The following is a 14,165-nucleotide window of genomic DNA, read 5'->3' as shown; positions in this document are numbered from 1 at the left end:
CAAAGTATTGCCCAAATACAAGGGTGTACGAATACAAGTGGGATGCAAGTGCATTTTCTGTTCAAGTGTACTAGTGCATCTCAAAAAATTAGAATATCATGGGAAAAAAGTTCCTTTTTTTCATAATTTAATTCAAAAAGGTGAACTTTCATACAACCCCAATTCCAAAAAAGTTGGGACAAAGTACAAATCGTAAATAAAAACGGAATGCAATGATGTGGAAGTTTCAAAATTCCATATTTTATTCAGAATAGAACATAGATGACATATCAAATGTTTAAACTGAGAAAATGTATCATTTAAAGAGAAAAGTTAGGTGATTTTAAATTTCATGACAACAACACATCTCAAAAAAGTTGGGACAAGGCCATGTTTGTCACGGTGAGACATCCCCTTTTCTCTTTACAACAGTCTGTAAACGTCTGGGGACTGAGGAGACAAGTTGCTCAAGTTTAGGGATAGGAATGTTAACCCATTCTTGTCTAATGTAGGATTCTAGTTGCTCAACTGTCTTAGGTCTTTTTTGTCATATCTTCCATTTTATGATGCGCCAAATGTTTTCTATGGGTGAAAGATCTGGACTGCAGGCTGGCCAGTTCAGTACCCGGACCCTTCTTCTACGCAGCCATGATGCTGTAATTGATGCAGTATGTGGTTTGGCATTGTCATGTTGGAAAATGCAAGGTCTTCCCTGAAAGAGACGTCGTCTGGATGGGAGCAGATGTTGCTCTAGAACCTGGATATACCTTTTAGCATTGGTGTGTCTTTCCAGACGTGTAAGCTGCCCATGCCGCACGCACTAATGCAACCCCATACCATCAGAGATGCAGGCTTCTGAACTGAGTGCTGATAACAACTTGGGTCGTCCTTCTCCTCTTTAGTCTGAAGGACACGGCGTCCCTGATTTCCATAAAGAACTGCAAATTTTGATTCGTCTGACCACAGAACAGTTTTCCACTTTTGTCACAGTCCATTTTAAATGAGCCTTGGCCCAGAGAAGACGTCTGCGCTTCTGGATCATGTTTAGATACAGCTTCTTCTTTGAACTATAGAGTTTTAGCTGGCAGCGGCGGATGGCACGGTGAATTGTGTTCACAGATAATGTTCTCTGGAAATATTCCTGAGCCCATATTGTGATTTCCAATACAGAAGCATGCCTGTATGTGATGCAGTGCCGTCTAAGGGCCCGAAGATCATGGGCACCCAGTACGGTTTTCCGGGCTTGACCCTTACGCACAGATTCTTCCAGATTCTCTGAATCTTTTGATGATATTATGCACTGTAGATGATGATATGTTCAAACTCTTTGCAATTTTACACTGTCAAACTCCTTTCTGATATTGCTCCACTATTTGTCGGCGCAGAATTAGGGGGATTGGTGATCCTCTTCCCATCTTTACTTCTGAGAGCCGCTGCCACTCCAAGATGCTCTTTTTATACCCAGTCATGTTAATGACCTATTGCCAATTGACCTAATGAGTTGCAATTTGGTCCTCCAGCTGTTCCTTTTTTGTCCCTTTAACTTTTCCAGCCTCTTATTGCCCCTGTCCCAACTTTTTTGAGATGTGTTGCTGTCATGAAATTTCAAATGAGCCAATATTTGGCATGAAATTTCAAAATGTCTCACTTTCGACATTTGATATGTTGTCTATGTTCTATTGTGAATACAATATCAGTTTTTGAGATTTGTAAATTATTGCATTCTGTTTTTACTTACAATTTGTACTTTGTCCCAACTTTTTTGGAATCGGGGTTGCATATTCTATATTCATTACATGTAAAAGTGAAATATTTAAAGCCTTTTTTGTTTTAAATTTTGATGATTATGGCTTATAGCTCATGAAAATCAGAAATCCAGTATCTCAAATTATTAGACTATTCCCTAAGATCAATCAAAAAAAGGATTTACAATACAGAAATGTCCAACTTCTTAAAAATATATTCAATTATGAACTCAATACTTGGTTGGGGCTCCTTTACCATGAATTACTGTATCAATGCGGTGTGGCATGGAGGTGATCAGTCTGTGGCACTGCTGAGGTGTTATTGAAGCCCAGGTTGCTTTGATAGTGGCCTTCAACGTATCTGTATTTTTGGGTCGGGTGTTTCTCATCTTCCTCTTGACAATACCCCATAGGTTCTCTATGGGGTTCAGGTCAGGCAAGTTGGCTGGCCAATCAAACACAGTAATATCATGGTCAGCAAACCATTTGGTAGTAGTTTTGGCACTGTGGGTAGGTGCCAAGTCCTGCTGGAAAAGGAAATCAGCATCTCCAAAAAGCTCGTCAGCAGATGGAAGCATGAAGCGCTCTAAAATCTCCTGGTAGATGGCCGTGTTGACTTTGGACTTGATAAAATACAGTGGACCAACACCAGCAGATGACATGGCACCCCAAATCATCACAGACTGTGGAAACTTCACACTGGGCTTCAAACACCTTGGATTCTGTGCCTCTCCACTCTTCCTCCAGACTCTAGAACCGTGATTTCCAAATTAAATGCAAAATGTACTTTCATCTGAAAAGAGGACTTTGGACCACTGAGCAACAGTCCATTTCTTTCTCTCCTTAGCCCAGATAAGACACTTCTGACATTGTCTCTGGCTCAGGAGTAGCTTGATATTAGGAATGCGAGAGTTGTATCCCCTTTCTTGAAGATGTCTGTTCGTGATGGGTCTTGATACACTGGCACCAGCCTCAGTCCACTCCTTGTGAAGCTCTCCCAAGTTCTTGAATCAACTTTTCTTGACAATCCTCTCAAGACTGTGGCCATCCCTGTTGCTTGTGCACCTTTTCCAGCCACCCTTTTCAGCAATGACCTTTTGTGGCTTACCCTCCTTGTGGAGGGCATCAGTGACCATCTTCTGGACAACAGTCAAGTCAGCAGTCTTCCCCATGATTGTGGTTGTGTGTACTGAACTAGACTGAGAGATACACTGTGTTCATACTGTTTTACTCAAACTAGAAATGAAATATTCTAAATGTTTTGAGATGAGATTTTTTTATGTTTTTGTACTGTATGCCATACTGTTTAAAATTAAAATAGAAAAATGCTTGAAACATTTTAGTTTGTGTGTAATGAGTCTATAATATAACATTTTCACTTTCTTAAATAACTGATGGAAAATATTGAACTTTTTCACTATATTCTAATTTCTTGAGATGCACTAGTATATGATGCTTTAAAATAGATTAGTCACGACCAAAATGAATTCATAAAGCAGGGGGTCGAGAAATCACAGCATCCAGATCCCGGCGAGTGGTCACAGACCGCTCAGTGGCAAAAGCAAGGGGCTGGTTTACAGTTGCACCGACAAATCACAAACGTCTTCGTCTTCGGTCAAGAGATCACAGACACTGGAAATGCACGACTGTGCAATCGAGTCGAGCTCGTACCATTGCGGCTTTCATATAGCCTACTATTAGCTTTTTGATGACCAACAGCTTTTATCCTTGCATATATAGCTAGCCTTCCAGCACTGCTATTGCAGTCCTCAAGTCTTTTAAGCCCTCTTTTCTTGCTTTAAAACTCCATTTAAACCCCATCTTACCATCTCACTTTCCTTGAATCTTTCTCCTACGGTCCAACACCGTTTCACAGTTAATTATATTTGAACATTAAGCACGGTTTCAGAGGCTCCAACTTGGGAAATTGCCAAGAGGGAGATTCTCCCTCTCTGCGAGTAGCTTGGAGGGAGACAAGTATGAGCGCCGTAGGCGTGAAGGCAAGTTTTATGTGTATATACAGTTAGGTTCATAAATATTTGGACAGAGACAACATTTTTCTAATTTTGGTTCTGTACATTACCACAATGAATTGTGAACAAAATTCAGATGCAGTTGAAGTTCAGACTTTCAGCTTTAATTCAGTGGTTGAACAAAATGATTGCATAAAAATGTGAGGAACTAAAGCATTTTTTAAACACAATCCCTTCATTTCAGGGGCTCAAAAGTAATTGGACAAATGAAATAATTGTAAATAAAATGTTCATTTCTAATACTTGGTTGAAAACCCTTTGTTGGCAATGACTGCCTGAAGTCTTGAACTCATGGACATCACCAGACGCTGTGTTTCCTCCTTTTTAATGCTCTGCCAGGCCTTTACTGCAGCGGTTTTCAGTTGCTGTTTGTTTGTGGGCCTTTCTGTCTGAAGTTTAGTCTTTAACAAGTGAAATGCATGCTCAATTGGGTTGAGATCAGGTGACTGACTTGGCCATTCAAGAATATTCCACTTCTTTGCTTTAATAAACTCCTGGGTTGCTTTGGCTTTATGTTTTGGGTCATTGTCCATCTGTATTATGAAACGCCGACCAATCAGTTTGGCTGGAGTTGAGCACACAGTACAGTGGTGCTTGAAAGTTTGTGAACCCTTTAGAATTTTCTGTATTTCTACATAAATAGGACCTAAAACATCATCAGATTTTCACACAAGTCCTAAAAGTAGATCAAAAGAACCCAGTTAAACAAATGAGACAAAAATATGATACTTGGTTATTTATTTATTGAGGAAAATGATCCAATATTACATATCTGCGAGTGGCAAAAGTATGTGAACCTCGAGGATTAGCAGTTAATTTGAAGGTGAAATTAGAGTCAGGTGTTTTCAATCAGTGGGATGACAGTCAGGTATGAGTGGGCACCCTGTTTTATTTAAAGAACAGGGATCTATCAAAGTCTGATCTTCACAACACGTTTGTGGAAGTGTATCATGGCACGAACAAAGGAGATTTCTGAGGACCTCAGAAAAAGCGTTGTTGATGCTCATCGGGCTGAAAAAGGTTACAAAACCATCTCTAAAGAGTTTGGACTCCACCAATCCACAGTCAGACAGACTGTGTACAAATGGAGGAAATTCAAGACCATTGTTACCCTCCCCAGGAGTGGTCGACCAACAAAGATCACTCCAAGAGCAAGGTGTGTAATAGTCAGAAAGGTCACAAAGGACCCCAGGGTAACTTCTAAGCAACTTAAGGCCTCTCTCACATTGGTTAATGTTAATGTTTATGAGTCCACCATCAGGAGAACACTGAACAACAATGGTGTGCATGGCAGGGTTGCAAGAAGAAAGCCACTGCTCTCCAAAAAGAACATTGCTGCTTGTCTGCAGTTTGCTAAAGATCACATGGACAATCCAGAAGGCTATTGGAAAAATGTTTTATGGATGGATGAACCAAAATAGAACTTTTTGGTTTAAATGAGAAGCGTTATGGTTGGAGAAAGGAAAACACTGCATTCCAGCATAAGAACCTTATCCCATCTGTGAAACATGGTGGTGGTAGTATCGTGGTTCGGGCCTGTTTTGCTTCATCTGGGCCAGGACGGCTTGCCATCATTGATGGAGCAATGAATTCTGAATTATACCAATGAATTCTGAAGGAAAATGTCAGGACATCTGTCCATGAACTGAATCTCAAGAGAAGGTGGGTCATGCAGCAAGACAATGACCCTAAGCACACAAGTCGTTCTACCAAAGAATGGTTAAAGAAGAATGAAGTTAATGTTCTGGAATGGCCAAGTCAAAGTCCTGACCTTAATCCAATGGAAATGTTGTGGAAGGACCTGAAGCAAGCAGTTCATGTTAGGAAACCCACCAACATCCCAGAGTTGAAGCTGTTCTGTACGGAGGAACGGGCTAAAATTCCTCCAAGCCGGTGTGCAGGACTGATCAACAGTTACCGCAAACGTTTAGTTGCAGTTATTGCTGCACAAGGGGGTCACACCAGATACTGAAATCAAAGGTTCACATACTTTTGCCACTCACAGATATGTAATATTGGATCGTTTTCCTCAATAAATAAATGACCAAGTATCATATTTTTGTCTCATTTGTTTAACTGGGTTCCCTTTATCTACTTGTAGGACTTGTGTGAAAATCTGATGTTGTTTTAGGTCATATTTATGCAGAAATATAGAAAATTCTAAAGGGTTCACAAACTTTCAAGCACCACTGTATGTCTCTGAATACCTCAGAATTCATCCGGCTGCTTCTGTCCTGTGTCACATCATCAATAAACACTAGTGACCCAGTGCCACTGGCAGCCATGCATGCCGAAGCCATCACACTGCCTCCGCCGTGTTTTACAGATGATGTGGTATGCTTTGGATCATGAGCTGTACCACGCCTTCGCCATACTTTTTTCTTTCCATCATTCTGGTAGAGGTTGATCTTGGTTTCATCTGTCCAAAGAATGTTCTTCCAGAACTGTGCTGGCTTTTTTAGATTTTTTTTAGCAAAGTCCAATCTAGCCTTTTTATTCTTGAGGCTTATGAGTGGCTTGCACCGTGCAGTGAACCCTCTATATTTACTTTCATGCAGTCTTCTCTTTATGGTAGATTTGGATATTGATACGCCTACCTCCTGGAGAGTGTTGTTCACTTGGTTGGCTGTTGTGAAGGGGTTTCTCTTCACCATGGAAATTATTCTGCCATCATCCACCACTGTTGTCTTCTGTGGGCGTCCAGGTCTTTTTGCATTGATGAGTTCACCAGTGCTTTCTTTCTTTCTTTCTCAGGATGTACCAAACTGTAGATTTTGCCACTCCTAATATTGTAGCAATTTCTCGGATGGGTTTTTTCTGTTTTCGCAGCTTAAGGATGGCTTGTTTCACCTGCATGGAGAGCTCCTTTGACCGCATGTTTTCTTCACAGCAAAATCTTCCAAATACAAGCACCACACCTCAAATCAACTCCAGGCCTTTTATCTGCTTAATCGAGAATGACATAACGAAGGAATTGCCCGCACCTGCCCATGAAATAGCCTTTGAGTCAATTGTCCAATTACTTTTGGTCCCTTTAAAAACAGGGTGGCACATGTTAAGGAGCTGAAACTCCTAAACCCTTCATCCAATTTTAATGTGGATACCCTCAAATGAAAGCTGAAAGTCTGGACTTTATGCCCATTATATAACTATAACTTGAATATGTTTCAGTAAACAGGTAAAAAAAAACACAAAATTTGTGTCAGTGTCCAAATATATATGGACCTAACTGTATATGAATGATTCACCACATTTCGTGTCAATTAAATCTTATTAATAGTAACAGATCTCGATAAATCCAGTGACTGTAGACCAAACTTTAATATGCCTAAAGTCAATGTCGATAATGACTATTATAAATTGCCAATGGTAGACCCTCTGATGATCATGTTCCTGTAATAATATTCTAAGTTCGTAAAAGTCAGACAAGTTGGTTAGAATCTAACGTGTGGTCTGGTGATCCAACCCTGTCAGATATAGGGTCGTCTTGCTGCCGTTCAAAATAGTCCGCCATTCGTCCCTGGCGACCATCGCGACGGGCGATCCCCACTTTATCTTGGTGATTTTCTGATATTTTTTCTTCGTAGTTTGGCTTCCGCCATTTCCGCCAACGGAACTTCGTTTTATTATCTCATTCAAGAGGACATAAAGTTAAAGACGAGCAGGCGATAAATGCAGACGCGAGAAAACAAACAAAATGGTTGAGTGTCGTGGGTTTTCTCGTTCTCTCGCGTGCATCATTAATAGCGCCGTCTGTATGCTTTATCGGTAACTGCTAAGACATTGAGTGGCTCAAGTGTGCACCCCGCGGCGTACCGAATTCCGCTCGATTCATACGTGCGCGCATGCCTCAGGCATTCACTCCAATCCCTTCGTTACACCGATCGATGTACCGACCGTGGAATCGGCGTATACCGCGGGGTACACGCTTGAGTCCACCCGTACAATGTCAGACACACGAAAAGCGGAAAGTCAACTATTAATTTGTCTCAACATAAACGTATGAAGTTATAAATTTTTTAACTAAAATCATGTGTAGTCAGGGCGGGCGGGAGATTTTTATGTTGTCAGCAGGAGGTCAGGAGGATTTTCTAAAATGTTCCCTAAAGCAGGAGAGAGAGTTGGAGCCTCTGCGGTTTGTAGATTGCTCATTTTAGCAGAGCTACAGTAAGCCTGGTGCGTAGCGGTAAGGTGCTAGCATTCTTAGCCGAGCGAGTCCTTTTGCTAAGTTCACACTTGCAGCATAGCGATCTTTTATCGGGTTAATAAACAAATTCCTAATTCTAATAAAAAGAGCTGGTCCCAGTGATGCACCAGTTCCCAAAAAACTCCGCAAATATGACAAAAAAAATTTTTTTTACAATACATTTTTTCTGTTACCGGCACGCTGGAACCACGTCCGCAATGCGTCGTTTGTTTGTTTGTTTGTACGGTGGTGCTCGCCGATAACAGTATGAAAAACCTGTCTGGGCTTAAGAAAGAGGGTTTTTTTTAATTTCAAGGAGGACTATCGGTCATTTTCATGGGTTCGGGACCCATTTGTTTGCACCACAAATGCAAGAGCAGCTTATTGAGCTGAAGAGTGACAGCAGGCTGAAGCACCTTACATCCTTCTGGGTAACACCGATGCAGACGTACCCCCCGACCCCCCCAAGCTCTGTGACGTTGCCTTAAAAACTCTCCTATCTACTTGCGCGAGGCAGGCTTTTCGAAACTGACCACGCTCAAAAGTAAAGTACCGCAATCGCGCACAGACTGAGGATGACCCGAGTCTGTGTTTAACTAAAACGGGAACTTGGCCAAACAAAGCAGGCTCATGTGTCACATCGAGACATTCGTTAAACGTTTGTCCGTTCGCGACTTTGCAGAAAAAATTAATGTACAGACGGATTTTCATGAAAATTTTACTAGATACTGTACGTGTCTTGGCCCAATGAAGAACTTAAAGTGCGTATCACGGGTAAATTCAGGAGCGAGATCAGCGTAATTCTCCGATTTTATATTCAACTTTGGTCAAATATCTGTCACATTTTGCGCAACACCAGAAAAAGTCAGTTGAAATCAAGCCATTTGAGGCGAATTGGTCCGCCTCTGAAAAAACTTGGCATTTGGATTTCCCCGGAAACATTGATGTACGGGACGCCTCATTCTGAATCCTACGTCAGCGCTGGTTTGTTTACGAGAAAACGACCTGGTGGTTTTCTGCAAATTTCTTCAACGTTATCGCATAATTATTAAAATGGCTAACAGATGTATCGTAGAAGGGTGTAGCAACACCAATCTTGATGGGATTAGTACTCATCGTTTTCCAAAAGGCCGGACAACGAGAGAGAAATGGGAGCGCTTGGTCTACACAGGCTGTGCACTGAAACCGTGCAAAGCTCACGCAGCTTGCTGGCGCTTCCATACGTGACGTCACGAATCTGGCTCCGGACTCCCTTGGGATTTTTCCAGACACGTTTTGTTTTATTTTTTTCTGCTATAGACAGATGGCCTTGTGCAAAATTACCCTTCTGGATGAGCCCTCAAAGTACACTTGCTACAGTCAGGCGGGACCCAGATCGCAAATGTTTGAGAACCCCTGATCTGGGTCATTTCTGTTCATCTGACTCCATGCTTAACCGCGAGTTGGCCTAGTGGTTAGCGTGTCCACCTCTCAATCAGGAGATCACAAGTTCTACTCACGGTCGGGTCATACCAAAGACCATCATAAAAACGGTACCTACTGCCATCTGGCAAGGCACGCTGCAATACAGATGCAAGTGCGGAGTCAAACTCTCACGGTTACCAGAGGACTAGCCCCCCATTGTAACCCTAGCTATGTAATGGGCGAGAGGCCGAGGGCTGTGGAAACGGGGATCGGCGCCACCCTATGCGCCACGTGGCATGGGAAGGGACTTTTGACTCCGTGCTTGTTTACTCGCTGAAATTGGATCTTGTTGTTGGAATCTTACAAAAATACCCATGTGAAAAAGCGCCACGTTGTGTTCGGATGTTCAAACCTATATACACACACACACACACACAACAGGACATTCGGTTCACGAATTTCCGAGACTAATCTAAAGCGACAGCAGGTGAGGTTTGTGCAAACCAAACAGACAGATTTTGTCTCACCTACTGACCTCTTCACCACCAGGACGACCACATAGGAATTACTGGAGCAAAAAAGAAACCCGTTAATTTAATAAATGACATTTGATCTGATGGTTGGACGGTTCGTCAATTCCTCCATTATCGCCCACTTCATATTTCATCTCATCTCGTTATCTCTAGCCGCTTTATCCTGTTCTACAGGGTCGCAGGCGAGCTGGAGCCTATCCCAGCTGATTACGGGCGAAAGGCGGGGTACACCCTGGACAAGTCGCCAGGTCATCACAGGGCCGACACATAGACACAGACAACCATTCACACTCACATTCGCACCTACGCTCAATTTAGAGTCACCAGTTAACCTAACCTGCATGTCTTTGGACTGTGGGGGAAACCGGAGCACCCGGAGAGAACATGCAAACTCCGCACAGAAAGGCCCTCGCCGGCCACGGGGCTCGAACCCGGACCTTCTTGCTGTGAGGCGACAGCGCTAACCACTACACCACCGTGCCGCCCCACTTCATATTTTCTTTGAGTAATTACACTAAGGCGGCATGGTGGTGTAGTGGTTAGCGCTGTCGCCTCACAGCAAGAAGGTCCTGGGTTCGAGCCCCATGGCCGGCGAGGGCCTTTCTGTGCGGAGTTTGCATGTTCTCCCCGTGTCCGCGTGGGTTTCCTCCGGGTGCTCCGGTTTCCCCCACAGTCCAAAGACATGCAGGTTAGGTTAACTGGTGACTCTAAATTGAGCGTAGGTGTGAATGTGAGTGTGAATGGTTGTCTGTGTCTATGTGTCAGCCCTGTGATGACCTGGCGACTTGTCCAGGGTGTACCCCGCCTTTCGCCCGTAGTCAGCTGGGATAGGCTCCAGCTTGCCTGCGACCCTGTAGAAGGATAAAGCGGCTAGAGATAATGAATGAATGAGATAATTACACTAAATAAGTGTACGTTTTAAAGATTATATTTCTGCATTTACTGAGGTACTCAGGCCGATTCTCTCTGGCTGGTGGTGCGCGATCGGCGGTGAGCGGGACTGTCGTGAACTGGCATCTGTTTCTCGTCTTGGGGGCTCGAAAAGGATATTACTCTGGAACATCCTTGATAATCATCTGCCCCTTCATCCGACATAGAAGAATCACAATCGCAATCAGAATTCTCTCCAAAAAATGTGATTCCATAATCGAGACTGATCGAACCACTGCTGCGCAGAGGAACGAAATTGATACCTGGATCTTTGTTACACGTATGACGTCACGCACCACTTCGGGATCTTCCATTCATTTATGGCCTTTTGGATCAGCTATGGTTCGAAAACACATGGTCAATCAACATCATGACTGTTGCTTTGTACAAGGAAGAAACTGTGGTTTAGGGACATTACATTCACTTTAATGTGAAAGTTTTTTTTTTTTTTTTTTTTTAAATGTGAGCATTTCGTAGGAATAAGAACATTTTGTGGTGATGCAAGTGCTTTGGATAAGGACGTGAAACCTTTTCATTGGAATGCGAGCATGTTTTGTTTTGTGTGAACGCAAGAACTTTGATGTGACCAGGAGAGAGTTTTGTGGAAATATAGTAAGATGTCCTACCGAAGTCAGACTCTGGAGAGAGCTGGAGAGTTTGCTGTGTAAGCCACCGTTGGACATGCCGTGACGGGAAACGCCGCTCTTCAAGTTCAGAGACAAACTGAGGTTCGGACGGGGGAAAGCAGCATCTGGAAGAGGATGTGTGTTGAAATAAAACTTTACAAGGACAAATCCTGTGAAAGCAATTTGGAGGTAACGAGGTAATTTCTGAAACTGAGGAATTGCCCCCCCAAGTCCAATAAGAACATCAGACGTGATTAGAAATAATGTGAAAGTGGAATAACGATACAAAGCTGCTGCTACCTTTCAGTGGTGGAAGTGTGGAGAGGAAGTCGGACGACTTCTGCTCCTGCACCGCTTTGTTCTTTCCTTTCCGCCTCCTGAAGCGACGAGCAAGGAAGAGAACGGAGACGGCACTGAAAGCAGCAACAGCCACGAGCTTCTTCGTGCCAGAGCTCAGGCTCACCTGCTCAAAGAGAGATTCAAAAAAATCCGGTCATTTCTTTATCTACCTTGGTGATAATGCACCTTGGAACATTTGTGCCAAAGAGGTACAGATCATCAGATTTTCACCCAAGTCCTAAAAGTAGATAAAGAGAACCGGGTTAAACAAACGAGACAAAAATATTATCCTCGGTCATTTATTTATTGAGGAAAATGATCCAATGTTACATATCTGTGAGTGGCAAAAGTATGTGAACCTCTCGGATTAGCAATTAATTTGAAGGTGAAATTAGAGTCAGGTGTGAGTGGGCATCCTGTTTTATTTAAAGAACAGGGATCTATCAAAGTCTGATCATCACAACACACGTTTGTGGAAGCGCATCATGGCACGAACAAAGGGGATTTCTGAGGACCTCAGAAAAAGCGTTGTTGATGCTCATCAGGCTGGAAAAGGTTACAAAACCATCTCTAAAGAGTTTGGACTCCACCAATCCACAGTCGGACAGATTGTGTACAAATGGAGGAAATTCAACACCATTCTTACCCTCCACAGGAGTGGTCGACCAACAAGAGTAAGGTGTGTAATAGTTGGAGAGGTCACAAAGGACACCAGGGAAACTTCTAAGCAACTGAAGGCCTCTCTCAGACTGGCTAATGTTCATGAGTCCACTATCAGGAGAACACTGAACAACAATGGTGTGCATGGCAGGGTTGCAAGGAGATGCAAATGAGAAGCGTTATGTTTGGAGAAAGGAAAACTCTGCATTCCAGCATAAGAACCTTATCCCATCTGTGAAAAATGGTGGTGGTAGTATCATGGTTTGGGCCTGTTTTGCTGCATCTGGGCCAGGACGGCTTGCCATCATTGATGGAACAATGAATTCTGAATTATACCAGCGAATTCTAAAGGAAAATGTCAGGACATCTGTCCATGAACTGGATCTCAAGAGAAGGTGGGTCATGCAGCAAGACAATGACACTAAGCACACAAGTCATTCTACTTTTTTTTTTCGTTTCCGGTTGAGAGTATGTCGTGCGCATTCTGGCTGCCGCTTCTCACCAGAGCTTTTTTTTAATTTTATTTTCTCTCTTTTTCAATTTTCATTTTATTTATTTATTTTTTTCTGTGTGTTTGTGTAGTTTGATGTTTGTTTGAAGGTTTTGTCCGCTGGTTGTGGTGTAGCTCCGGACCCAGTTTTGGGCGTTGGTTCCCTCCAGGCCTTGGTTCGCTGTGGGTGATGCCTGCGCTCCTAGCTGTGGACTGCAGTGAGCTCGATGCTCATTTTACATCGTGGTTGTCCAGCGCGCTGTGCTTTAACGCTTGACGTGATGTTCCGAGCGATGTTGCTCGGTGGCGTCGCGGCGGCTGTGCAGGCGGTTTGGGACACACCAGTGCTCTGCATGGCGGAGCTTCTCTGCTTGCTTTGTGGATCCATGGCGTGGTGTTTGAGCGATGTGGCTGACGGCGTCACGGCGGCAGTGCTGGAGATGTGGGACTCGTTTTCATGCGCCTTTTGGTGGGACTGTGGCTGCTACACCACTGGAATTACATCTTGACCCCTACTTGGTGGACTTTTTACTTTTATTTTTTATTATTTATTATTTTTTATTATTATTTTTCTTTGTCTATAATTGTAAAGTGTCCTTGGGTTTTTTGAAAGGCGCTATATAAATTGAAATTATTATTATTATGATTATTATTATTAAAGAATGGTTAAAGAAGAATAAAGTTAATGTTTTGGAATGGCCAAGTCAAAGTCCTGACCTTAATCCAATGGAAATGTTGTGGAAGGACCTGAAGCGAGCAGTTCATGTGAGGAAACCCACCAACATCCCAGAGTTGAAGCTTTTCTGTACGGAGGAACGGGCTAAAATTCCTCCAAGCCGGTGTGCAGGACTGATCAACAGTTATTGCTGCACAAGGGGGTCACACCAGATACTGACAGTGAAGGATTATTTTCCTCAATAAATAAATGACCAAATATAATATTTTTGTCTCATTTGTTTAACACCACTGTAGAGAGAAAAACAAACAAAACAGCAGGACAGGAGGAAACAAAAAGCACAAAGAGTCCTCATACATACACCAGAGCTTCTCACCTGCTGAAGAGAAGAAAAAACAGACAGAGGAAGATCCGCCGCATGCAGGACGGCCGTCTTTAAGGACAGCGATGAGTCTCTGAGCACGTTCTCTGCCATGGTGCCATATTCACACCATCATCAACATTCCTCAGCTCCGGCACAGCCTCAGGACCTACACAAAACACACAAAAATCTCACAGGAAGTC

At 43.0% G+C, this 14,165-nt stretch overlaps 1 protein-coding gene across 5 annotated transcripts in view; it reads right to left on the bottom strand.

Annotated features, from left to right (window-relative positions):
* Positions 1 to 14,165, bottom strand: part of miga1 (mitoguardin 1) — a 57,490-nt gene that overhangs the window by 36,103 nt on the left and 7,222 nt on the right. For all 5 annotated transcript variants that reach the window (XM_060921357.1, XM_060921319.1, XM_060921328.1 and 2 more), the window contains 3 exons: positions 13,978 to 14,131; positions 11,737 to 11,899; positions 11,437 to 11,561 (listed from right to left, as the gene is read on the bottom strand). In XM_060921357.1, coding sequence (XP_060777340.1) covers positions 11,437 to 11,561; positions 11,737 to 11,899; positions 13,978 to 14,076 — 387 coding nt within the window. In that variant the 5' untranslated portion in view covers positions 14,077 to 14,131. The remainder of the gene's footprint in view (positions 1 to 11,436; positions 11,562 to 11,736; positions 11,900 to 13,977; positions 14,132 to 14,165) is intronic.

Source organism: Neoarius graeffei, chromosome 1 (genome assembly GCF_027579695.1).
Source record: "Neoarius graeffei isolate fNeoGra1 chromosome 1, fNeoGra1.pri, whole genome shotgun sequence".
NCBI lineage: Eukaryota > Metazoa > Chordata > Actinopteri > Siluriformes > Ariidae > Neoarius > Neoarius graeffei.
This window is presented reverse-complemented; position numbering and strand designations above follow the sequence as displayed.